We start from the raw sequence: 25,727 nt of genomic DNA, 5'->3' as shown, positions 1-25,727 counted from the left end.
TTGCATCGCTTTCATCCAAAAACTCCTGTACAGTCATCTACTTTGCTTTCCTCCCCGACACACCAGTTTCTCTCAGCCTACCTATGAAGTCGTTGCTCATTCCCAAGTCGTAGTCCCACACAGAGATCTCCAGGGTTTTCTTAGCCAGCTGGTCCAGGGTTACTTCATATGAAAACTCCTGTGCAGGTGGCACATATTTATTACCATTATTAATTAAAATGATTCATAAACACAGGAGTTGAAAGGAAGAACATGCAGGCCTGCGTTCAAGGGGATGTCAAATTTGGAGTACTCCATGTGTGCTTAATTGCCCTGCTCCACATGACAGGAAATCATTTGGAGCTCGGGAGGGAAATTCAGAAGCTTCCAAGTGTGTTGTGCTTATTTGGGGAGCAAGAGATGTTTACCTCATTGAATTCAGGGTTGAGAGTCTTTTTCTTCACTGTAGTCTTATACTTCGACTTTTTTCCCATATCTGGCTGCAAGATGCTGAGAAAAGGAGAGAAAGAGGACAATGAATCACCTTGTACAATCTTCAAGTCGTGTCAAGCCTCAGGAAAACACACATATACCTTAGTTAAACATACAGGAATAATTGGACATTTTAGTAAATAGTCTAATGAGAGGATTGTTACCAGTGTTAAAATGTAACCACCGCCAGCACCTCTTATATAAACTTTACACTTCTGTTTTGTCTTTATAGGTGTTGGTAGGTGGTTTTTGTAACGTTTCCCAGGTTTAATGTCTTTATAAGACTGTGTATCACTAATTTCATCGAAGTAGCTCCAAGAAAGAGAACAAGTGTATTCGACAAACAATTTCTCTACTTCCAGACCAGTTGTTGCCCATAGATTAACTTCTCTATCAAAATGAAACGATTTCTAATAAGAGGGCAACTATAAAACCAAGGGTTATGATACAGGGATCCTCAAATACAATTTACCTTTCAAACAGGGTCAAGACATGTATTATTTGATCATTGATTTTATCATATTTTGCCCTGCTGAGATAGTAATCCTTGCTGAATCGCAGAAACAAAGGGAGACGGAAAGTTTGCAAGATCTTTTGTTGAGATAATTGTGACCCAGAAGTCTTTTGAACAAAGGTGAGGATGGTGAGATAGTAAAAAGGAAAAGGGTTAGAGACAGTTGAGCACAGCAAGATCATAATCATGTCCATGTTGCATACGCTCCAGAAAAGAGGCAACAGAAGGATTGCTTGAGGGCAAAAGGAGTCATCATCAGCATACATTCCAAGTCAAGACGTTCAGGCGGTGAGATATCTCACTCGTCCAGCCTCCGCCCCGGCAGTGACGAATCCTGGCCTGACAGCTGATGCATGAGACGGGCTTGGGGCTGTCACCGCGGAGCTGGAATCAGAGCGAGTGAGGATGGAGGGATGGAGGTGGAGAAGGAGCAGGGTGAGGAGGAATAGATAGAAATCAAGGTGGTGGCACAAAGACTTGAGCTGGCTGCAACTGATAGAAATGTATTTCTTCGTGATGTGAAATGATCCGACAAAGTTGTCGTTACCAGAGACAATTAGGATTTGAGTGATCATTTTTGCTAAGAGCAAAAGAAAGCAGGAGCAGGAGGACTGTCAGGATCAGAGCAATGTTTACAGCACGATTTGGTATCTTGCAATAGTGGTTAGCGGGTAGGAGAGATGAAAGCCTGCATCCCAGGAGAGGCAGCATAAATTTGAGGCTTCACAAGACAATCACATGGATAAGAGACTGAATATAAATTTCCATTTCACAAAATAAAAGTCAAATAAAAATCACTCTTTGCACTGCTTACAAAAAACATTGCGACCATATTCTGTGACACCACACAGGTTGTGGGCAAACACTTCAGGGCCTGCAAGTCCAAACGGGTCGCAAACCACTGTCCAGTAAATACAATATATCCCCACTATAATATATGTCAGTTAAACCCTCTATTATAGATTTTTTCGTGGCGACGTATTATGACATTATAAGGTTGTTATGGTGAACGTGTTAGAAAACAGTTTCACCTTCAGGAGACGGAGCAGAATTATTATTCAGATGGAGTCATGCTATAGGACAAACGGACCACCGTTTTTTTCCCCTGCATGCTGCCTTTTGGTGCTGGTATAGTTTGTGAGAGCTTTTTTCACTGAAAACAGCTGCTTGCTGCAGCTGAAAATTTATTCAAGAGAGTGACACTGAATCCAACAGTTACGTTGCGGACCATAACAATGAGTTGAAAGAGTTGAAAATACAGGGATACTGCAAGCTGGCTCACCACAGGTTTATTTTGAGGACGTTTTCTGGAGAGGTTATGGTCCAGATTTGCACATTGTTGTAGCTCTCTCTATCACTGTTACGTTTGGCCTGACAGCTGCTGAACCAAAGACAGAGAAGCTCTAAATTAAAAGAGGATTCACAACCGATGTCTGTCCTCTTTGAAAAAAGGATTAAAAACATTTTTTTGGAAATTCTTAGTGTCTTAATAACTATTCAAACTCAGATTACAGTGTTGTTCCTGTTTCAATGAATTCAAGTCATGAAATGTTAAAAGTCGCTTGGCTCAGTTTGTTCACTGTATGGTAGAAGGTCATTCTCTCCACAAGCTAATCAGCATTTATCTTCCAAAATACCTGGTGCTCAAACAAAGGTCTGCTTGTCTTCACAAGAACAGAAAGTGAAAACTGGAAGAAAAGACGGACTAAGAGGGAGGCTGCCAAACAAAGCCTCCGTTTGACCAGCGGCGTATGAGAGGGTGAGGTGAAAAGCCAGGGGGACATCTGCCTGAGCGGTGCCAAGTCATATTTTACATGTGGCTCCAAGGCAGCTCAGACGGGGGAATTCCAATTTTCACAAAAACAAAACACCATTTGACAGTGGCATTCATAACAATGACTGCCTAAATAAAAATGCATTCTTCACAGCAGCATGCAAACTGTGCTCAAATTGCCATGGAAAATTCAATGCGAGGAATAATTCATAACATGGGAGGCTGGTCTGTGGAGATATGACAGGATTATCCCCTCAGTTTTTTTTTTTGCTACAGTTAATTATAACCATACACTTGAATGTTGTATTTTTTCTACCATTTCTGCTCTGCGTCGCCAGCTTCGACAGACTGATAAGGTGCAGCGACTGCAAGTCATTGTTCTCTAATAGGATGGTACTGTTCATGAGACAAAATATCTTTCCTATATGGAGCAAAACGAGTGAGAAAGGACAACTCAGGTTAAGAATGACACGCGAGCGCTAACAGAAACACCTATCTGTAATCTGACAAAGCGCTGTAGCCTCAACATTAACACCCCCTCTGTCAAGATTACTAGATCAAAAAAGTGATGCCAAGCTTGCTGTGTTAGACATGTACTATACGGATTTGGTTCCTCTCCCCATTTCCCTAATGTCCTTGTTTGGTCTGGTTTGGTGGCTTGCGGATTCCCGTTTTCCGCCACCTCACCTGCACACCTACACATCCATTTGCCCTTTGACTCTAAAAAACCTGCTCCAGTACTGGAACACAGTTAAATCCCACCAGATGTCTTCAGTTCCCCACATTGGTAATGACACTACGGCCGCTCTCAGCATTTCGTAGCTTTCAGTCCTGTTTTCAGACTTTGCCTTGCTTGATACTTTGTTTGCCTGTGTCTTATAGGATCTTCACTCCCATACAGTACCTACAATGTGAAGCTGCAGCCTTTGTTTGGATTTGGATCTGCAAACATAATGGTTTGGGCCTGTGCCCGCCTTGCTCTCGCGAAACAGACTTACAACTCAGTCGGCCTGCCAACCTGCTCTAACTCATTCATCATCGTGCAAGATTTACAATGAATATCTCAAAACCACTTCTGCCTCTGTCCTGAAAATTCTAAAAGCCCTAACGTGTGAGTGCATGTATCTGCATGTGTTAATGACCTATGTTGTCTTTACAGAGTCTTTTCTACAATTGCTGACTTGTTTATTACATTACTTCTTCATCTCAGTCGTATTCATATTTTTCCAACTGTACTGTTTCTTACTACTACTTGTAGTTGGACAAACAATTATCTTCTGACATTATGGTCAATACGGAGGATTGTGGAAGGGATTAATAACCTATTCAACATACTGTAGATATGAGCATGTCATACCTATATTTTTGGAAGAAGGAACCAGTTTTAACCAGTTGGTTTTGAACTTGGAGGGGGACGTCAGCTGTATGAGACTTTGGCTTTATGGTCGATTGGTTCTATACGCACTTCCTTCCTTAGAAGTAGATTAGGAAATCAAAGTGGTTTGGCAGATTTTGTGTGACCTCTGGACAAAGTCGGCCAAGCCGTTTCCCCATGCTAATTGGCTGAATGCTGGCTTCACATCTACTGTACAGACCTGAGAGTAATATTGATGACACTATTTTCTTCATGCTGTTTTTTTGTTTAAGTGCAAATTAAATTGAATTACATATCCAGTCCTGTCCAACAGCAGGGTTGAACCCAACATGGCACAACAGCAACAGCAGTGACACTGAAAATTCTCTATCATATCTTTTGGGTTGCACATGACGTGGCCTACTCACTTTTTGTTTGTCTTTGCCCAAAATACTCTGTCATAGGATACGAGTCATGTGACAATTTGACATCCCTCTAATTGGTTGGGTCATGAAATTTCTAAAATCATCCTGACTGCAAGTTTAGGTCCGGGAGAAACACGAAGAAGAGCAGAAGCTTCCCTGAAAAAATAAATAAATAATTAATTAAAAACAGCAGCGGAGTGACAGAGAGAGGTGAGCTCGAGGGAGCTGGCGATAAAAACTGTCTCCAAGCTGAAGAAGTTATGATACAGATATGCAAAAAAGAAAAAAATAAATGTGATAGAGAAGATGCGTGACAACTGGAAGAGAAGAGCTAAATATATGCCTGCTGCAAGAGAGGAGCTATGATTTTCACCTCACTCAAGTGTTCAGAGGAAAAGCGAGAGAACACAAAGTGTAAGGCATGGCAGCTGTGCTTGGTCAGCAGGAAATGAATGTCATGTTTTTCCTGACAGAATATAGGTAATATGTGCAGGGGAGCGAAATCTGGGCCCTTCAGAGGGATGTAAACACATTTAGTCTTTAAAATGCAAATTTGTCCTTTTTAAATGTAAGAGAATTTTGTTTTGAGATCATTTTGACATTGAATGCCTCAAAAGGCGAATGGAGAGTCTGCAAGTGAAAAAGACCATTCAAAGCCTTCTGGACATATGTACAGACACGGACACACAACACACACACACACACACACACACACACACACACACACCACACACACACACACACACACACACACACACACACACACACACACACACACACACACACACACACACACACACACACGTTACAGATTCCTCAAGAGGACTGCTGGTGTTACAGCTACAGAACATCTCCAACCAGACAGTGAAGTAAGAAACCTTGCCAGGCTAATGAATACCTATGTCTACTTTATTGCTCAGTATAATACTCTAGAGATGTAGTTCACCTATGCAAGCAATGCATTCACCTCCCTGTGTTTTGTTGTTGTTGTTTTTTTCTTTTCAAATTACCTTCATTCAGAGCATTACAGTAATTATATCAGGCCTGCAAATCCTCTGTAGACTGTCCAGTGAGGTGAGGTAAACAAGGCTCTTTGTGATGGATACAGAGAGTCGCTGGTACAAAAACACAGGACGAAAACAAAGGCAAACTCTGGCAGTCAGGCAAAAGAGAAAAGCAAAAGACGAAAAATGCCAGAAACCAGGATCAGAGCAGTTGCTTTAGTAACTGATGTAAACTAATGGAGTGTGGATAAAAGAGAAACAGCCAGTGCAAAAAATATGAAGAACAAACACAGCAAAGTTGAACATAATGCAATAAAGTAGGTACGGGGGGAAAGAGTGATCAAAAGATGACAAAGAGCAAGATACTCTGGGTGCATACTGTATGTTGCATTTCCCAGGGTGCTCAAGAATGCTGCGCATGATAGCCTAACAAAGTACAACGCATCACTTTAAAACAAATCGATTACTTGGAGAGAAAGAAGAAGATAGGGAAGAGACAGAAAGAGCTTCTTTTCTTTTTCAGACAATGTGGACTTTCTCTGTGCTTTTAGTTTATCTTATCTCTCTCAACAGCTATGCAGAAGACCTTCAAAAACCGCGGAAGCCTGCCTACTTTATATCTCACTGTCGCTTGGATTTCGTCCAAACTTGAAATAAAGCACAGATTGACACGCAAGCCTGGACTCAAGACACATACGGCACATACAAAATTCTCTACAAATCAAGACGGGTGTTATGGGTAAATGCAGGGTGCTGAGGCTCATGCACAGCTGTCCTGTGTCCTGCAGCCCTGTGTCAAACAGGCTGATCAGTTGTTTCAATTTCCTTTCAGGAGGCAGGTTTGCAACAGAAAAGAATAGGAACGTAACATGTAAGGATAAACATTATGTAAAAAATAAAAGAAAACCGCCAAACACTTGTCTCTGAAGTGCACAATCGTTTACGTGCCAGGGACCAAAGCATCAAACCCACACATTGAGCATGCATTAAAGCCATAAAACCAAAATCATCCTCGAATCTTGTTCAAAACCAAGTCAGGTGTTATTAAACATTAAATGTAAATATATTCCAATTGCACTAATTTCTAATCCACTGAAAGAGGCTTCAAAACGTCCTGGTGGAGCCTGGTGCTCCGGCTGCCTCGAAGCCTCCCACTGTTGGAGGTGGCGTCGGTTATAGGACTGGTTGTCCTGCGTGGGATCTCTCCCTCCCTGCACTGCTGCTATCTAAGTGCAGCGGGCAGATCAGAGATTGAGCTATGTGGGTGTTATCTGTCACCACCCATGCCTCACTGGCAGGCTGGCTCAGGTGTACGGTGATGTTGTACACTGTGTTTCCCTCTCCCTGGTTCCGTGCTTTAGATTTTGGCAGAGATCTGCATTGGAAGTGGCACAGTACGATCAGGAGAAGGTGTCCACATCCACCTCCTTCCTCCAGCGTGATTGGTGGTGTCATGACCAGTTGCGGTCGCATCTCCCAGATTGCAGTGGCTTTCGGTTCCTATTGGCATTACACGCAGCTATAGCCTATATTATTCACCCTCCTTCACTTCAACTTCTTCAAACGGTCTGCTCAGAGATGTGGATGTATGCTGTCGATCTGTTTGTTGCATGTGTATAATTTCAGTCACACTTGCAGGCTGACTTCCTATTCCTGTCCGTAATGCCATAAGGTCCTAGAATGTGGCCCGTGAATGTGTGTTTCCTGCTGTAGATTTGTTAGTGTTGCGCTATGGGCAGATATCAGAGTAGGACATCTGGCTGCACCCCCTCCAGTCTGCCTGTTTGTGAAAGGGCAATGCATGTGTGAAACACTTGGAACATTTCAACTAAATATGGGTGGTGATGAAACAGCTCCAGAAATACCAGAGAAAAATTGGAAATATATTTTCCAGAGATATCTTGTATATATTTCCTTGATCTGGGGTATTTTAAGTATCAGTATATTACCATCCATTCTTTTCAAATTCTAAGTAAGAGTTGTGTCTCAGCAGCTTTCAGCCCACATACCATAACAATCATATTTTTGACCATTTTCAATCTGCTGTCATTCTGCTGAAACTGCTCTTGCTTCAGTAGTAAGTGATCTTCTGCTTCACCGTGGAATCAGATTCTGCCTCTGTGCTTCTTACTCAGCGCAGCTTTTGATACCAGAGATCGATGTACAATTCTAGACCAGTTGGAAAGTTTTGATTACAATGTGTTTCCCATGATAACACTACATCAATGGTGGATTACCTAAGGGCTATGTTGACCCTCTCCCTCACCCTTTCACACTTTATATTTCATTTCTTTGTCAAGTTATATGCAGTGATGGAATTGATTTCCTCTGTTCTGCTGAAGACACTCAGCTGTATGTGTCTGTAAAAGTTGATGACCTTTCTCAAATTATCACATTACATGCCTGTTTGACTGCTGTGAAATGTTGGATGTCAAAAAATATCCTGCTCCTAAATTAGAATAAAACTGAGATGCTGATCACAGAACAAGTAACAGTTACTCTCTGCAACTGTGTGACTCCTCAAAGCAGCTATCACGTCCAAGAGCCCTGGTGTTAGATCTGAAAACCTCCACATCTCCTCTCTCTCACCCTCAAGCACATGACTGTCCAGGCTTTATGCCTCTCACTCTCTGTCTCTATCCCCTATTGTTCTCATTTCCTTTCTCTCTTTTCACTCAAGCTCTTTGTGCTGGACCATTGGCAGTCCAGGGATCATTTCCTCTTCTAGCTATTGGTGCTTAACTCCAGATTTGTTTTGGATCTGGATATTAGTCCTTGTCTCTCTCTGTCTCCTTCTGTGTATTTGTTGCCTTGTTGGCCAAGCTACTTCTTGACTCACTCACATGTGAACTAATGGTTTGGGTATGACAACCATATAGCCTGTATTGACGATGACTTGCCAATCAAGTAGAAACAAATATTAGCGTGTATGTAAAGCTTGTTTAAAGCTAAGGTCCATAGTTTCTGTGGGGTTTGGTCAACCTACATCTCATTTAGAAGACAATTCTCTCCGTCTTGGTTAAATCGTCTTAAATACGTCAAAACAATATATTCACGCTGAAGTGGGAGCAAAGTCGGAGATCACCTGACTTTGTTATATAGAGACAAAGTCTGTATTGGGAAGAGGTGGATGGATGGGTTGACACGTTCGGGGGTCGCTGCAGACACGTTCCTCTTTGCCTCCATCTTGAATGAATGAGATTCTTTATGTCGCACATTTAAAGTAATACTGAAGCAACACAAATTTAATACATGCTGGTGAAGGAGTAGAAAGATGCATTGAAACTTCAGATCGGACCACTTTTTCTAATTTCTCCCACTGTCCGCTCTGTCCCACTGACAGTTGACAGCCGCAGCAACACGTCGCCACTCGCACTGCCTCTTTTAATTAGTGATCCGCTTCTGTGGCACCTAATAATGCTGTTTTCCGGGCGTCCACCTCCCTACAGGCGAGTCTATGTCAGTGTCTGAGAAGTGAGTTTGTTTTTTTTCTTTTCTCACCTGTCAGAACGAAAGAACAATTGGAATGCCAGGGTCATTAATATACGGATCAGCATTCACGAGGTGATTTGCATTGACTATTTATGGTTAAAATGGGCGTGTACAGGGCGGAATATGAGGCTGATTCAAGTACGCACACTTGTAGGTGATCTGTGATTTATAAAGGTGTGCGTACGCATGGTTTTATAAGTCTGAATATTTTTCGGCGTACGGAATTTTTGGCCTTTGGGCGCACGTACACTTTTAGTAAGGATCCCACGCACAGTTTTATAAATGAGACCCCCGGTGACTACGTCCATTTTTTTTACAGTCTATGGTCTACACCCTAAATTTGGACTGTACTATAGAAATTTCACACCATTTCCTGCACTGGCTTAATGAAACTGGGAATGAACATTACTCTACACTCATAATGCAGAATAGTTGCATAATTCGTAGAATACCAGGTTTGTTCATGAATATCTGTCGTGACTTACATTTTGACGAAAGGGTCAGAATAGCCGTTGGAGTCCATGGCGGCCAGATGGGCACAGCGTATGATACCAACCAGCAGACAGCCCTTCTCCGTGTTATAGCACAGTGACACCAGGATGCGGCCACGCTGGGGACACACACAAAAACACAGTGTCAGACACAGCAGCTGCTTCTCACCTGACATTTCCCTCTTCAATGAATGCATGCAGGGTGCACACCTGCAGCAGGGTCAATGAACCTCCCCAGAACACTTTCACACATAGAAACAAAAATAAAGACTAGATGAAATTGGAATTAAAATAATGATCGCAAAATAAATTAGTTTTGGTTTTTCCGAGGATATTGTGTGTTCTTGTGGGAAACAGGAGAATGGAAGCTCGTAAATAAAGGCCTTATCTGAGTCTGGCAAAATGACACTGCTCCCTTGTCCCTTTAATCTCCTGGTTAAACCATAAACTGAGTCTAATCAGAGACCAAAAGCTATTAGCCTCTGTCTCCACAATCATGAAGAGAAATTAGATAACGACCACCAGGGGAGGAAAACACCCGACCAGCAGCACTGGTGTGATTTACAAATTGTTGCTACACTGTGTCTACGTGAGTGGTTTCCCTCCCCACTGGTCTGTTTCAGTTCATGTCGCGGGCACATACACTGATCAAAACCTTTAATTAAAACTTTTTTCTCTCCCCTGTGATGGTGGAAATTCAGGAGAGATCAGCATTCCTGAATAGATGAGAAAATGAATTAGATATAGGAGCGTAATAGGAAATTACGGCGAGACATAAAGCTGATGAAGGTATTACCTCCTCCTCTGCCACAAGCGCCCCCTGCTCCACCGTTTGATTGTTAGTTTCTTTATTCTGACGAGAGAGAGAGAGAGAGAGAGAGAGGGGTTAGAGCCACCAGGAATATCCATTACACAATATAATACACTATTTGAAATTGATGCCTGATAGCCTCAAGGCAAACATCCACAATGGAGAATTGAGAGGACACATATTGATAAATATGTCCACAGAAACACACACACACACACACACACACACCCACACACACCCACACACACACACACACCCACACACACACACACACACACACACACACATACCTGTGCAATTCTCTCCAAGCCCATGTTATAGCGTTTGCTCTCGCCCTCTCTCAGTTTCTTCAAGGCCACTCTCACCTCTCCGATGAATTCATTTCGTCCAAGCCTGTCCATGTCACATACACACAATCTTCATACACAAAACAGACACAGACACGCATGCACACACACACGAACATGAACACAAACACACACACACACGCACGCACAGGGGAACAGGGGAGAGAAGCAGGTGAGTCAGTAAACAGTCACAGATGAACCCAGCCACTGAGTAGACCTCTGCCAAATACTCTACATCCACAGTGCATCCGAACAATCAATCAGCTCCTCCATCTGCAACACAAGATGATGCTCTCAGTCGCTTCATGGGCTGCCCCGTGAATGATGACAATTTGGACGACTGCTGAGGGTTTCCAGAGCATTTCAATCACTTCCTTCTGGGCTGTTACTCCATCAGGCACTAATTTGTTGTAATTTACCATGTGAGAGGAAGGAGATCGCCTGAAGCAGGTAATCAGTTTTTCTTCTGCAACTCCCTGAGCACAAACTGATTTCATGTTGTGTGAAGCTAGGAGAAAAAGAATGTCAAGTAATTTGCGTATTACATGTATTTAAAGTCTTTGTGTGCCTTTTGCGTGTTTGGATGTCCTGGGCTTCTCTCTGCTGCAGAGGCACAGTTGAACTGAATGGGGGGGGGGGTCACCAAAGACATTTGAATTCCTCCTCTAAGGAGAATGTATGACTGTACAAAATTGAATGAAAACCCATTCAACAGTTGTTGAGACACTGCACTCACGGCCAAACTGGTTGTTAAAATAATTAACATACATTTAGTGTTATTGAGCAGGATTTCGCTCCAGTAATAACACCTTGATTACCTCCACCTCCAACCAAGACTACTCCACAACAGCCCTATCTTTTCCTTTATTCAATCTATCTTTAGTTGCACGGTAAATTTAAAGGGACGACCGAATCAGTGTCTTACAGTAACATGAATTCTTCCACAGAGTGCATTTCTTCAAGCTGATGGTGTCGTTTGATTCAGCGTGAATATTCAGTCAGCTACAGTAGAGTCTTCACAGCCAATCACCTGCTTCAGTATTCCCTCTGTGATCAAATATTCCCAGAGGGACAGTTGCTGCTTCTGATTCCGCCCTCATCGCTCTCTACTCTCAATCTCTCTCTCTCTGTCTTCACACACACAAACACACACACCAACACACACACCTTCCCCCTCTTCCTCCTGTTCTCTTCCTGTCCATCTGACGTTTGGACATTTGACATGCTGGTTCCAGCCTTTTAGTCATAACTGATGAGTATCGCTGGCAGAAGCTTCAGAATAACTCTGACTCATGTCCATGGCTGTCAGATGATTTATGTGCCTTTGCTCTGTCATACATGCCGGGGTTGTCTGTGAAGAGACGGAGGTTGTGGGGAAATGTGACACCAGCTCGGCCCAAACTCTTGGCTTGTCCTGTGCAAATGCCCCATCCGTCTCCTCACACCCTCTCCCACAATTTTCCGGAACTAGAATTCCTCCACAAACAAAACAGATGCTCGTGGAATCTGTTCAAGCTGCTCTGCCAAATCAAGTGTGGAGTGGCTGACAAATTCTGCCCTCTGAGTTATATTAGATCAGCAGGGTGTTTTAGTGTGTCTGCGTGGTGGCTGTGCCTGTGAAAGTTTCTCTATGATAGTAATGAAGTACAGTGTCAACAAAAACTGACTTCGATGACAACAAGGATAACCATTGCTGAGATGTTTTTTCAAAGTGGTATCATTAGAATGAAATATAAAACTTCCATGCATTTCAAACTTTATATATACTTAATGAATCCTCACTAGCTATTCTGCTTTTGATTCCACATTAAAGGGATTTTGGTGATAAAAGGATTAACTCGCTATGTATTCAGGCATTACTTCAGGTTCTCAAATATTAATTGAACTGATACAGTACACTGTATGCCAGATAAAATGTTTCAGATTTTTATCATGGAGATAAATTGCAGATCTTTGGTTATATTTGTTGATGTCCTGGGGGAAATCCCAGAAATACTTATTTTGAAGTCATAACTAGAATATCAGACCATATTTTCAGAAAATCAGAGGGGCCTTTTGTTGAATACTAATGAACTAATTTAATATTACAAAATTATGCAGCCATGCTAGTACGATGTGAGGATGACATCAATGACTGATGGACGACATGACAGCTACCAAAAGTGAAGCCAAGGCATTTCGACCACCCCCTGGTGGCTGGCTGTGGTATAAGTCATAAACCGCACCTCCTTATAAGTGGATCGGCCAATTTTTGGCCACTAAAAATTCTCATCCATACACCAAATATTGGGCAAATAGAAATTTTGACCTCAAGGTGCTAAAGAAAAAGCGAGGTGACCAAATTCATTCAGATTCATTCCCTGGGCATCATAAATGTTTGTAAAAAATTCCCTTGTTGATGCCCACTGGCATAAAGCCATGCTGCTAGCATATAATACAGCATCCCAACTGAAAAAAAATCATTCTCATTTCAACATGTAACACTCAATCAAAGTATTTTTTCCTCTTCCTGATCATATCAGAACCCGGCTGTACATCTCACCTGAGATGTCTTGTAGCCAATCTCAGCCCTGCTCTCCATCCAATAGCAAATCAAATCCTAGATTTGTCCCTATCTCCCCACAGCCGAGGACAGTGCGACTCTATTACGGGGCCCAACAGAAGGATAGAGAGATAGAGGGAAGAAATTTATAGGCAAGAGTGTAGAACTGGCACACACACACACACACACACACACACACACACACACACACACACACACACACACACACACACACACACACACACAATGGATGCCTTGACATCCACATGCTCTATCTCTCCTCTGTTAATTGGGAGCCTGATATTAAAAGCCACAAGGAGTTTTAAATATGAGATTTGTATACCTGATATGCTTTCATGTACATTTCACCTTAATTTTTTTTTGTGCATTTAAATGCACATAAAAGTGTTGTGTCATTTATACAAGTAGAAGGATTGGGGCACCACATTATCAGTGTCAATGCTTTGCAATTTGAAAATTGCCCAAAGGCAGTGGCAGACTGCAGCAACTGATTTGGACCTAATCTCAAAACTGTGTCAGCTTCACTGCAATAAAACAATCTTCAGAGGAACTGATGTGTCTCATTCACACTTCAAAGACTTTTGCTGAAGAGGAGACAATCATGATTTTAAGATTTAATAACAGACAGAATAACCTGTCAACAAGGAGATTTTTGCAGGGTACTCTAGTTCGGTTGACTTTTAGTTTAACTCAGGACCTGAGCACCTCAGGCAGCCTTGCTGCGCCAATTAAAGGATTATCCAGTATGAGGCCAACCGTGAAGTCTGGATTGAGGACATTAGTTATTCGTTTACTCAGTTGGATCATTCTTAATAGCAGAATGGACCTCCAGTGGCCCTTAGAGATACACTCTCCACACTGTGGAATAGAATTGTTGAATGCAGTGTATGAAAAATTAATGCCGTTACAACTTCTTTCTTGAGGCCATTTCATCACCAACCTCCTTTTAGCCGGCCCTATTCTATTTAAGTGCATTTTGCCTCTGCATAATGGTTTTATATAATCATTGTAACTGCAAATAAGTGAATGGATGGTAAAATATATAAATAAATGCACAATACCAGTCTTCTCTCTCCCCGTTGCACCGTACATAAGTCCTTTTACATTTGTCCTCCAGTACAAAGAGCAGTGCAGCAGAATGGACTTGACACCAAAGAAATTTTTAATGACTCAAACGTTTTTTGGCTGCGTTCCAGCTTTTATCACCATCTCTGATGTGGGCTGAAGTGCAGAACAGTAAGAAGCTGCTTAAATGTATCTGAATGAAAAAAGAAATCCTTTAAAATGAATTTGGTTTGGTCTGACTGCAGTTTGGCCCAGTTTGACTATAAACTTTGCACCATCCAGGCCTTCAGGCAGGTCTACAGAGAGGCTGGGTCTGGGCAGATGCGAGTCTGAGTCCTCGGCACAGCGCACTGGGATAAGTACACCCTCCCCTCCTCCGCACCCTGCCGGGATCTGCAGAGGATACAGCAGGGCACAACCCAGTGAGTAAACATCTCTCCAGGGATCCCTCCCTGTGCCTCTTTCCTCCGTCTGCTGGCTGCTTTCGGTGGAGTAATGAGAACAAAGTCTGTCTATTGGCTGAGGTTTCATGTCGGCGCCCGGTTTTGAGCACTCCCACATCCTCGCCGTCAGACAGCGTTTCATTCACTCCTGCTCAATTGGTGTCTCACATATTTCTTACTGCCCTCATTCTTTCGTTTTTTGGCTCCCGTTTGAGTAACCCCCTCTCTATCATTCGCCCCTTTTCTCTCTGCTAAGTGAAGTTCCTCATTCATCACTTTATCCATCTCACTGCTCTCTATGAGCAATCTCTTCATCTCCCTTTTCTCTCTCTCTCTCTCTCTCTCTCTCTCTCTCTCTCGCTCTCGTGCGCATCAGTGGGCGTTTGCTGAGTGAGTGGAGAGTGTGTCGGTGAGTGGATGAGCATTTTCTTTCAAAGTTTATATATTTTTCACTGGTGACTCACATAGTCTTACTTTTCATACACCTCTTCCTCAAGCTCCATAATGGAGTCACTGGGTGGTTGATTGCTGCTCTATATGGCAGCAGCCACTGTTATAGGCAAAGGGTCATGGGCGGTGTTTTAAAAGGGGGCCAGAGTTTTAAAAAACCTCTCTCAACGGTAGGAAGCACTGAAGTATATCAGTATATACTGGAACAGTGGCATGGGACACTGACATGGACGAGTGTATTTTGGTAGGGGCGGTGGTTGGATATGATAGTTTGAATGCTATGAGCAATCTCCTCATCTCCTCATGTACACTTGATCTTGAAATGAACAAAATTTTGCATTCTTTAAAGGACTTGACAATCATCTTTGCAGATATGTTCCTTTAATTTATTCTAATGTATTTTGTGATTTCATTTTGTGATTTTTTTTGGGGGTGGTATCATTGAACTCAACTCTTTATCTCTCTCTCTTTTAATTGAGCCTTGGATTCTCTCCACGCGTTTTTTCTGTCATCTTCCTCAATCTTGGCCTCCCTGGTTTCCTCTTACACACCCCCTTAGCTGTCACTTGACATCATTCATGCTTTTGCTCCTGCTCACTTTGTTTATCTTGGCAGCCATCTCTCTCCCCCCCCCCCCCCCTTTTCTCTTCATGCATGACACTCACTGACCTCACACTCCTCCTTCTCCTCCTCTTCCTCATTTCGACTACCTCCAGCCACCCAGTTGGTTTGTGTCTGGGGGCTCTGTCCTTGAACAGAGGTCAGGTGTTTTTTAGTTTTTTAGTTTGAGGGTTCCATCTCAAGCTGTTTTTTGTGTGTGCGGGTTTAGGGAGGGAAAGTTTTTTCTGAATGTGTGTGTTTGTAAAAGCTCTAGGACGTGTATTGTTTGCCTATATATATATATATATATATATATATATATATATATATATATATATATATATGTGTGTGTTTGTGTGTGTATTTGTGTGTGTGTGTGTGTGTGTGTGCAGAGGAGGGGCTATGCATGTTCTTTCCTGCCAGTGATTGCCCTTGACATACACACAAGAGGATAAGCACACACCTGACTGCATGCATTTGTGTGCAGTGTAGACGAGAATTGTTCGCGCATGGGTGTGTGGGGGCGCGTGCGTGCATCCCTCTGCGCACGTTTGTGCTCTTGTTTCCTCAGGATAAACAATGCCATCCAACCCTATTATGAATCCGCTGAGCAAACTGACACTGATTGTATGCAGCGTGGAGAATGACACAAGTGCATCAGAGTTTTTGGACCAAGATAGTGATGCTTGACCTCAATCAATCCATATGGAAGTCACTGTGGAGAGGAGCGGGCGGAGACTCCTGAGCCATCACCTGAGCAGTTACCGCAGCAACAGCAAGTGGAACAGTTGGCTGGTGTCGCCTGGATGCAGTAATGAATCACCTGGAAAAGCCACCTGGGAACGCTGGTACTCCACTGGAGGGTTGGAAGCACAAATCTTCATCCTCCGCATAATAAACCGGTCACTTGGCTGTCTGGGGTATAGTTCTAATTGGTGGCCAGTGTGGAGTTCGTAGCCGAGTACCTACCTGAGCGTTTTGGTGGTCATGTCAGCTGCTGTGATGCCATGGTACATCAGCGTTTCGTTCCACACTGGGTTCAGTGTATTCTTCAGGGTTTTTGTCCGTAGCTTGTTTGCCTGAGGAGAAAAAAAAGAAGACATATGAAAAGAAATGAAGGGAGAGGTGAGGATCAAAAGAAGAAAATAAAGACAGATCAGAAAGAGAGAACACGATTCATGTGAAGGATGCAAAACGGGGGACGCTACAAGAGATCAAGGAAGAAGGAGGCTGAGAAAAAACGCGGGGAAACATAATTCATCTCTGTCCCTCAGGAAATTGCAGACATCTGCTGCCTACTTTGTAGAGGAGAGTGAGAGGACACGAGGTTTCCCCCGCCTCACCTGTCCGTCTGTCTCCTCCCCAACATTAGAAGACCGTGCATTAGCACCAGCCAGACCTCCAAAGCAAGCACTGGGTCTCAAACGCAACACAACACGGCAGTCAGTTAAATTGCACAACACAATCAGCATGAAAAATTAAAGCTCTCCAGGAGAGGAAATGCCCCTAATAGCATCACCATCCATAAATAAGGTTTGCAGCCACTTTCTGCCTCATTTCCCACAGCTGCCTTCGGGATGTGTTCATCTTGTTTAATTTTTTATTTAAGATGTTCTTTTGTATTTATTCTAATGTTTATAAACCCTCCAAGAAATTTATTTTTACTGACTCCCAAGGAATGTAAATGCCTGCACACAAATCTCGCAGAGCCAAACCTCTGGCTCAAATGACTCAAACGATACAGTTTTAGACACATTATGTCAAATGGGGGTAATAAGACCTCGTGGAGCCAAAGGCAGAACTAACTGGCTGTTCTAAGCCGCAGGAGTGGCTATTATTGGTGGCAAGTACTTGCTGTAGCAGTGTGGTTCACTGTGCTATATTTGATTTTTTTTCAGATTAATACACATTTGGTGCTCTATAGTACTCGTCTTAAAAACGACAGCGCCCAGCTGTTTTAAGTGAACAGTTTGTGATTTGTCCAAAAGGTTTACCAACCCAACCCATCTGCAGTTGCTTCATCCACACTAATATTTTTTTCATTTTAAAAAGAGGAGACTAGAAAACTAAAAACGATCTCCATCCTTAGCTCCGTATCAGTATGAATCCATATCCATACTAACATACCTGAAAATGCACATCGTGTGACCATTCACGTTCACTGAGCGTGTGCTTATCATGGCTGATAAGAACCAATCAGCAGGTGTTCCAAACATCTCAGCTTGCGCTACAACGCAGCCCCGGTGTTTCCGAACCAAAATGGGGGCGAGCAGCGTTTCCAGACCTCTCTGTTTTAGGCGCTCGGAAAAACTCAGGAGTAATCGTAGAGGCACAGCAGTGTTTCAAAAAGAAAATGTAGTAGTGCGGATGTAGCCAAAGAACAAATTGGCTAAGATGCGGGAGCCACAGGGCAGGCTGATGTGAAAAAGTCAGAAAGTTTAAGGAAGTAGTTGAACACATTTTTAAATGTCACCATTATCTTTTAAATATGCAAAATGGGTCGAAATATGAGAAGATTAAAGTGCTACATACATGTATATAATCTGAATATCCCGCTGGTAGAGAAAATGTGGAGCCACTTCTCTAACATACTCAGATAAAACACCTAATCCCTCTCTTTCTCTCTCCCTCTCTCCTTTCCGTTCTGCCACTCTGTCAGCCTCTTGCGACAGCGCCTCAGGGCCAGATGCTGAATCCTCTTCCATCTTCTCTCCCTCCCCACATCACATTGTTCTGCCTGTGCCGTCTCCCCTCCACCTCCCTTTCCTCCCATCACTGTTCCCTTTTTCATTCTCAGTTTTTCTGTTGGAAACTTTTGGCTCGTCAAGAGAGTCAGCCCTCCAGAGCTCCCTCCGTGAAGGGAACAAGTGTCTTTGATCCATGTCATTTGTTTGATTCATTAATGTGCAGGAGGAGCCGCGCACAGGCAGAGTCACGACGCGCCGTGGTGTCGCACAGCTGCATGTGTGCCAGCAAAGCTCAGCGGAACAACGACATCACAAATAATCATCCCTCCTTATTGTCCTAACCAGGTTCATTTTCTGGGCACATATCTTACCACATGCTCCATCTACAAACATTTAACTCACCAGTTCCCTCTTCCTGCCCCCAGACAATCCCCGCCTCTGTTTTCCCTTCTACATCAGTCCAGTGCTTTTGCATCAGTTTCTAAATGTTTTATCTCAAGCCCTGCATCTGTCCATCACGCTCTCAATCCTTCCTCTGCATTTGTCTGGATGGAACCTTTTTTTTTTTACGTATTTCATATTCCCTCTCTCCCAGTCCCTGCTTCCCAGAGCTGAGAGTGAACACAGTCTGGCTCTAAGTGAATTTAACATGCACCTCGATTAGGAATGGACCGATGAAGATACCAGTGACCACCACACAGGCAGCAAAGCACGAATGTGTTTATGCATGTGTGTGCGTGAGAAAGAGAGGCAGAGACACAGAGGGAGGGATGAAGGGGCCATCTCCGTGTGGCTGTGACTAAAGCCTTAGCATGTGCCTGTATAAACACAAGGTCATGTGCCACATGCGTTGCAATGTGATTTGGCACTGCAAGACATCCGAGCACGCTTTACTGGTCACCGTTTACTGTGAGAGTTGGAGAGGAGGAGGACAACGTGTGGGACAGGGGTGATGTGTGTCGCTGCACTCAGTATTTTGACAAGTCGGTTTGCCGCCGAAACGGAAACCTTCCGTGTTGTGGATTATTCATCGCAATGCTCGCATGCTGAGTCCGACTGTGGACAAGTGGTAGGTGTGTGAGTGTGCGTCTGTCATCGTCACTTATATACACATACGTCACATTTATACGCTTCCACTTTTCAAGTGACGTGGCCCCCGTCTGGCGGGTATTTAACAACGAGAAGTACATGGCCACTTACCTACTCATTGACGCTTTCTTTGCAACCCCCCTAAACCCCCACTACCACCACCGCCGCTCTCTCCCCATCAATGCTTGCCTGTTGACGTGAGCCGTGTAACAATCCTCCCTGTTTCCATGGCAACCACCTGCTGCTGTCGTCCCCTCATCTGTCTCTCCCTCCCGCTCTTACTCCACTCCCTCTCACTGTGTCCCCCCTTTCCCCCCCCTCTCAGTTGTCTCCCTTCTCTTCGCACACTGTGGGAATTTCAAGGTCAAAGAGGGTCACAGCCAGATAGTGAGATATAGACAGAGATAGGCGAGGGGGGGGGGGAGGGGGGAAAGGAGAGCAAGTGCAGTGGGAGAGAAGACAGAGGAAGGCTGGAGGACAAAAAAAAACCCAGACATCGTTATTGTTAGCACCTTAGACCTTAGACAGTAGCCTCATTCAACCTATCTTGGCCGAGCGTCCGCCCCTTTGCTTATCGTAACCTAATTTCGTGTCAACCTTGAGCCAAAATGGCCGACAACAGGTTGCATTCCGCTGGAGCAGGGGAGGTTTGCTGTTGTGGCGAGCCTTATCTTCCCTGCCTCTTGAGCTGAAAACAGAGACAAGCGCGGCGCAGCAGACCAGAACTTGTTTGTGCTCGATAAAGCAGAGCACTGGACGAGCCACATTAAACAGTAACCAACCAAAATTCTCCCTGCTCAGCGGCTTGAAACAACTCACTTACTCACGCAATTAGCTTGCCGCAATGTAACATTTTTAGCAAGACCACGTTGACCTTTTCATAGAGTCTGATAAACAAGAATTGACACGGGGGAGTCTATTATTTACAAAAGCTAAACCATAGTTTTTTTTTTGTTTTATAGCTAAACAAGCTTCTTATTTTGGGTATTTTCAAATAAATCATCTTCTTTAACCACAAGTGTCTGTGTGATGTGGGACTTGATGGGGCAGTGTCAGTGTCTGGGACAGCCCAGTGTGGTAGCATGTTACGTTAATTGACAATGAGGTGAGGTTGGAGCAGTGACCTTGCTAGCCCCGGGGAGAAGATGAAGCTTGACGTATGGATCAGCCAACCCGTTGGAGTCCATGGCTTTCAGTCCCTGTGGACACAAGCAGACGCAAACGCACATAGCATGCACACACGAACAGACAAACACACACACAGACACACACACACACACACACAGACACAGGGTGGTGTCAAAGTTGACGTCATCATTCCCTCAAACACTTCACACAACTGACAGGGTCAAAAAAACACAGTGGATAGGACAGACCTCCTCTACTGTAGTTACGTCTCAAAATTGCTTCTAGGTGTTTCTTTCTATGCCACACATCCTCAACTCCTTTGTCTTGTCCTCAAGGGAATCATTCAGCGAAATATTATATGTTTATATATATATAACATTATATAATTAATTATATAATTAACATCATGTAACATTACACAATAAGTAAGGTTTGTGCCCTTGAAGGTTGGCCATGTCAAAATTGTCAGCCACAGCGGAAGAGCCACATTGTCCAGCATTTCGTAGAGAGCCAGGAGATGATTTTGTCTTGACTTGACAAGCTGCGGAGTGTATGTGGTGAACATGCTACTTATTTCTTTTTTAAACGTTGCAAGAAAGAAGTCTGCTTCCTTGTGTAAACACAAAGGGATTACAGGAGAATTGTTTTCTTTGGGCCTTCAAGGAGATTTATGGAACCATGCAGACAGACAGATGAAGACGATATTGAAATTGTGTTTACCTTTGCCTTGTGAATCGTACAATGAAGACAGTTGTTCTCCTGATCAAAGAGCAGGTTGAACTCCAGCGTTCCCAGGTAGGCTGAAAACAACACAAACCAAGATAATTACTGCCAGTAAAGGGACAGACACACTGCCACACACACTCACACACTCAAAAGCTCTGAGTCACATTTGCAGCAGGTTGCCTCTTTAAAACACAACGCTACCTAATATGAACTGATCTATTTCGTCTGATTGCAGTTTGAGTCCCACTATTGCAACATTGCTTAATAAATCATCAGAGGCACTGCGTCACATAACTTGGGAGGGACAACACTTGGAAAAAAAATACTCCTAAAGTGCAGAAACTAATTTTGAGTTAAAAGATTAAAAAGATGATTGGCAATGACATTGTTCTGCTGGCGTAGTTTATTACAGTTTTCATAGAATAACAAAATAAACATACACACACAAACCAAACACACAACACTGAGCAACTTTTCCAACACAAAACTTTTCCGACACAGAACTCACTGTCTTCATCATCAGAGTCGAGCATCTCCTCCCTGTCTCCATCGTTGTCCCCCCTCATGTCCCCATCCCTGTATCCGCCTCCCGTCTCCCCATTGAAAGTCTCCTCTTTCAGGATCTTCTTCTCCCTCGGAGGTGGTGGCGTGCAGGGGTAGTCATGGAAACGTGGGAAGAAGTCTGAGATCTGTGGGATGGGGAGGATCGGGCCCGGGCACACGTTGATGGCAAAGTGCTCCTGCATAGAGATCTTGACCGGCGAGGGAGGGGGCAGAGTGGTGGAGTGGGGCGTCGCCGAGGGGGAGGACGCAGATGAGGAAGGGGTGGAGGTAGAGGAAGCGGGGATGGCTAGGTGAGAGGTGGAGGGAGGCGGTGGGGGTTTGGAGACGCTCATGTGGACTGTCAAATGGGACTGCGGAGTGAGAACGAAGGGGTGAGGCAGAGAGAAAGAAAACAATGAGGGGGAAAACAATTGGAACGAGAGGCTTTAAACTAGGAGAGGAAAAACAAATCGGCACAGAGCTTCCAACTTTACAATTTCTGAGAGTTTGCACGGCAGCAGCTGGGGGGGGGGGCTCAAGTCAACAATGACAATATGTTGAAATGCACAACACATCCGACCGAAATATCCTGGAGAAAACCTCAAAATACGTTTCTGCTTTCATCTGTTGATACAAACCCTGACTTCTCGAAAGCCAAAATAGAATTTTCCAGAACCTTTGGCACGTCAAGTGTGACTCACACAGTGTCAGCAGCTCACCACTCCTGTGCTGAATCTGAATCAATATTCAAATGTAGTACTGTAATGATGAACAAGTGATGTCACTTGTGTATCTGCACTTAACTTTAATCCTTCCCTTATCTCTCCCTTTCACTCCTCTCTCTCTCTCTCTCTCTGCTCGAGTCCCATGAGCAATATTTACATAATACTATTTGAAGCGTTTCTCAGTCCTTAGCACATTTGTCACCAAATGAAGCGAAATAACTGTTACCAAACTCAAAGCTCATTAAGCAAAATTGTATGATTTCCTATTTTTCCCTCATACACTGGTGCAGATTTAACCGTTTACAGCAATCACTTAATCTAAATGAGGTCAATTTGTGAGAGAATTTGATAAAAAAAATAGTTAATGCAAACAAAAAGTCAATATACTTTTAAGTAAAAGATATGGGGGTTGGACGAAAAAACAAAACCACTTGTGTTGTCAGAATCACATTCAGAATTGGCTTTACTGTTCAAGTATGTGAACACAAGGATTTGACTTTGATTTTTACATTGCTCTCATAAATTACATTTATATAGGCATACAGCTTGGAACAAAGACAACATAGAAAGAAAAACTGAAAAATACGAGTTAAAGAATGGATGAAATAAATAATAAATACTTCAATATTCGGAGAGGGGATGGGTGGATATATACATTGTTTGCTATACATTTCTATACACACACACACATATATATATTCATCCATTCTTCCATTATCTATACCGCTTTGTCCTTTTTTTAAAAGGTCGAGGGAGGCTGGAAGCATTCCCAGCTGACATTGGGCGAGAAGCGAGTTCACCCTGGACAGGTCGCCAGCCCATCACAGGGCCAACATACAGAGACAAACAACCATTTACTCTCACATTCACACCTATGGTCAATTTGGAATCGCTAATTTACCTGACCCCAATCTGCATGTCTTGTGAGACTGTGAGAGGAAGCCGGAGAAAACCCCACGCAGTCACGGGAAAACATGCAGATTCCACAAAGAAAGGTTTTGGTTGGTCGGTTGGATTTGAACCAAGAAGCTTCTTGCTGTGAGGCGACCACTGGACCCCAATGCCACTCACACACAAATTACAATTAAAACAGCATGCAGGATATATATATTGACAGTGAGTGTGTTAAATCTCGATGACATCATACCAATTAAGGAATGACAAGTAAAAGCCTAGCACTTAAAAGTACAGTCTGTCATGGAACTATATACTTACATTGCTGCCGATTAGTGTCATCTTGTGACCTCTGCTCCTTTATGTCTGTGCAGTTTGTATGTGCTGAGCAAATGCTGTCATGATTCAAAGACATTCTTTTCCCCCCAAATGATTTTTTAAAATTATTAAGATGCAAATTAATTTGCTTACTTTTGAGATCTGTCATTAGTCTTAAGTATTGACTCCAGTGATAGAAATAACAATTATTATTTTAATCACTGATAAGTAATCTGTTTATTCAGTGTTTTGATTAGTTGATTTGTATGAAATGTCAGAGGATTCAAAATTGCTTGTTTTCACTGCCTGACGCAAAGGTGTTGATTCACAATTAAAGAGAGAAAAGCAGCAAATATACAAAGCTGAGATAAAATTTTGCTCGATAAATATGTCAAACAACTTAATCATCATCAAAAGGGTTGCAAAGTAATGTTCTATCAATTGACTAATTGATACCCTGGCTACGCAGGGGTTATCTTACAGCATGTAAGCCTATCTTTACATCATCGTCATTTTGGATAAGTTGTGTTTAAGTTAAGTGATAAGATGTGTTCAAATGATCTGTCATCCTCTATATAACCATGAATGCATTTGCTAATAGGCTCAACTCTGCATTTAAACTGAGAATATCTCAGTTGTATGTAGAAGCCATGCAAAAATACCACAGAGATTTTCCTTTTCTTTGGTTACATCCATGTTGCTATAACTCCCCTCTGCTGCATCATAAAATAATGACTCTCTCTGTTACAAACACTAACACACATGCTCATATAATGAGGTTATCGTTCATATACGGAAAAATTTTGGCCAATATATAATCCACATCCAAAAAGGACAAGACTTGTAAACGCAAATCCCTGCGTTATCTCCCCATAGGAAGTTACCCTACTTAAACAGACTCTTTCACACACACACACACATGTGCGTGCATTAAGACCCTACGCACAAAGACCCAAACTGCCTGTTCCCGTCTCATATACCTTCATTCATTCAGTCACTCGTACTGCTCTTATGTAACAGCATTCCCAAATTCATTGCCTTGGTACCAATGTACCAACGATCACTTGCAGCATGTGGCTTACAAACTCATTTACTCTCAACCCTCTCACATGCAGAGACACGCACATGCCAGCTCATATGTACAAACGCACACACACTAACTGACACATGCACAAATATAGCTATCCACAAATACGCACCCAGGGACAGTCTTCATCTGTGCCAGCACTCCATTTTGCCCGCACTCACGTCCTCTTTCTCTCACACACTGTGGAGCATGCAGACCAGCTTTGAGTCAATATATCCCTCTGTACTCTCTCTCTCTCTCTCTTCCGCTCTCCCTTTCTCTCTGTTCATCTTTTGCTCTCCTCCTCTCCTCTCCTCCCCCCTGTCCCTCCCTCTTTTCCCTACCCGAGTTGTGACGTATCCAGTTAAAATCCCCTCAGTTGTTTGCAGACTGTGCATGTAGCACTGTCACTCACTTTCTCAGCATTGGGGAGATTTAAGGAATCCCGGGAATAAGGGCATGTGTGTATGTGTGTGTGTGTGTGTGTGTGTGTGTGTGTGTGCGTGTGTGTTCTAGTGGTCGGTGAGGTGTTTCTTGGGAATCGAAATAGAGGGAAAGAGAAAGATTAAGAAGACAAGCAGATTAAGACGGACACACAGATGAGGAGACAAACCAACATCATACAAACATACACACACACACACACACACACACACACACACACACACACACACACACACACACAAAATACAAAAAAATGACTATACTGTACTTGTCCAACTGTGTCAGCCCTTTATAGTAACGACT

General features: G+C 43.2%; 1 protein-coding gene across 1 annotated transcript in view; it reads right to left on the bottom strand.

The window, feature by feature from the left end:
* doc2d (double C2-like domains, delta) overlaps positions 1–25,275 on the bottom strand; it is a 30,812-nt gene extending 5,537 nt beyond the window's left edge. The window contains exons 1-10 of the mRNA XM_035637415.2: positions 25,114–25,275; positions 21,943–22,348; positions 21,429–21,508; positions 20,705–20,779; positions 16,774–16,883; positions 10,627–10,753; positions 10,322–10,378; positions 9,520–9,644; positions 408–489; positions 82–178 (exon numbers count right to left, since the gene is read on the bottom strand). Of these exons, the coding sequence (XP_035493308.1) occupies positions 82–178; positions 408–489; positions 9,520–9,644; positions 10,322–10,378; positions 10,627–10,753; positions 16,774–16,883; positions 20,705–20,779; positions 21,429–21,508; positions 21,943–22,330 (1,141 nt within the window). The 5' untranslated portion in view covers positions 22,331–22,348; positions 25,114–25,275. The remainder of the gene's footprint in view (positions 1–81; positions 179–407; positions 490–9,519; positions 9,645–10,321; positions 10,379–10,626; positions 10,754–16,773; positions 16,884–20,704; positions 20,780–21,428; positions 21,509–21,942; positions 22,349–25,113) is intronic.
* Positions 25,276–25,727: the final 452 nt, after the last annotated feature.

The sequence above is a fragment of the Scophthalmus maximus genome, chromosome 8, assembly GCF_022379125.1.
Source record: "Scophthalmus maximus strain ysfricsl-2021 chromosome 8, ASM2237912v1, whole genome shotgun sequence".
In the NCBI taxonomy this organism is placed as follows: Eukaryota; Metazoa; Chordata; class Actinopteri; order Pleuronectiformes; family Scophthalmidae; genus Scophthalmus; species Scophthalmus maximus.
Note: the sequence above shows the minus strand (reverse complement) of the source record. Positions and strands in the feature narration are given on the sequence as shown.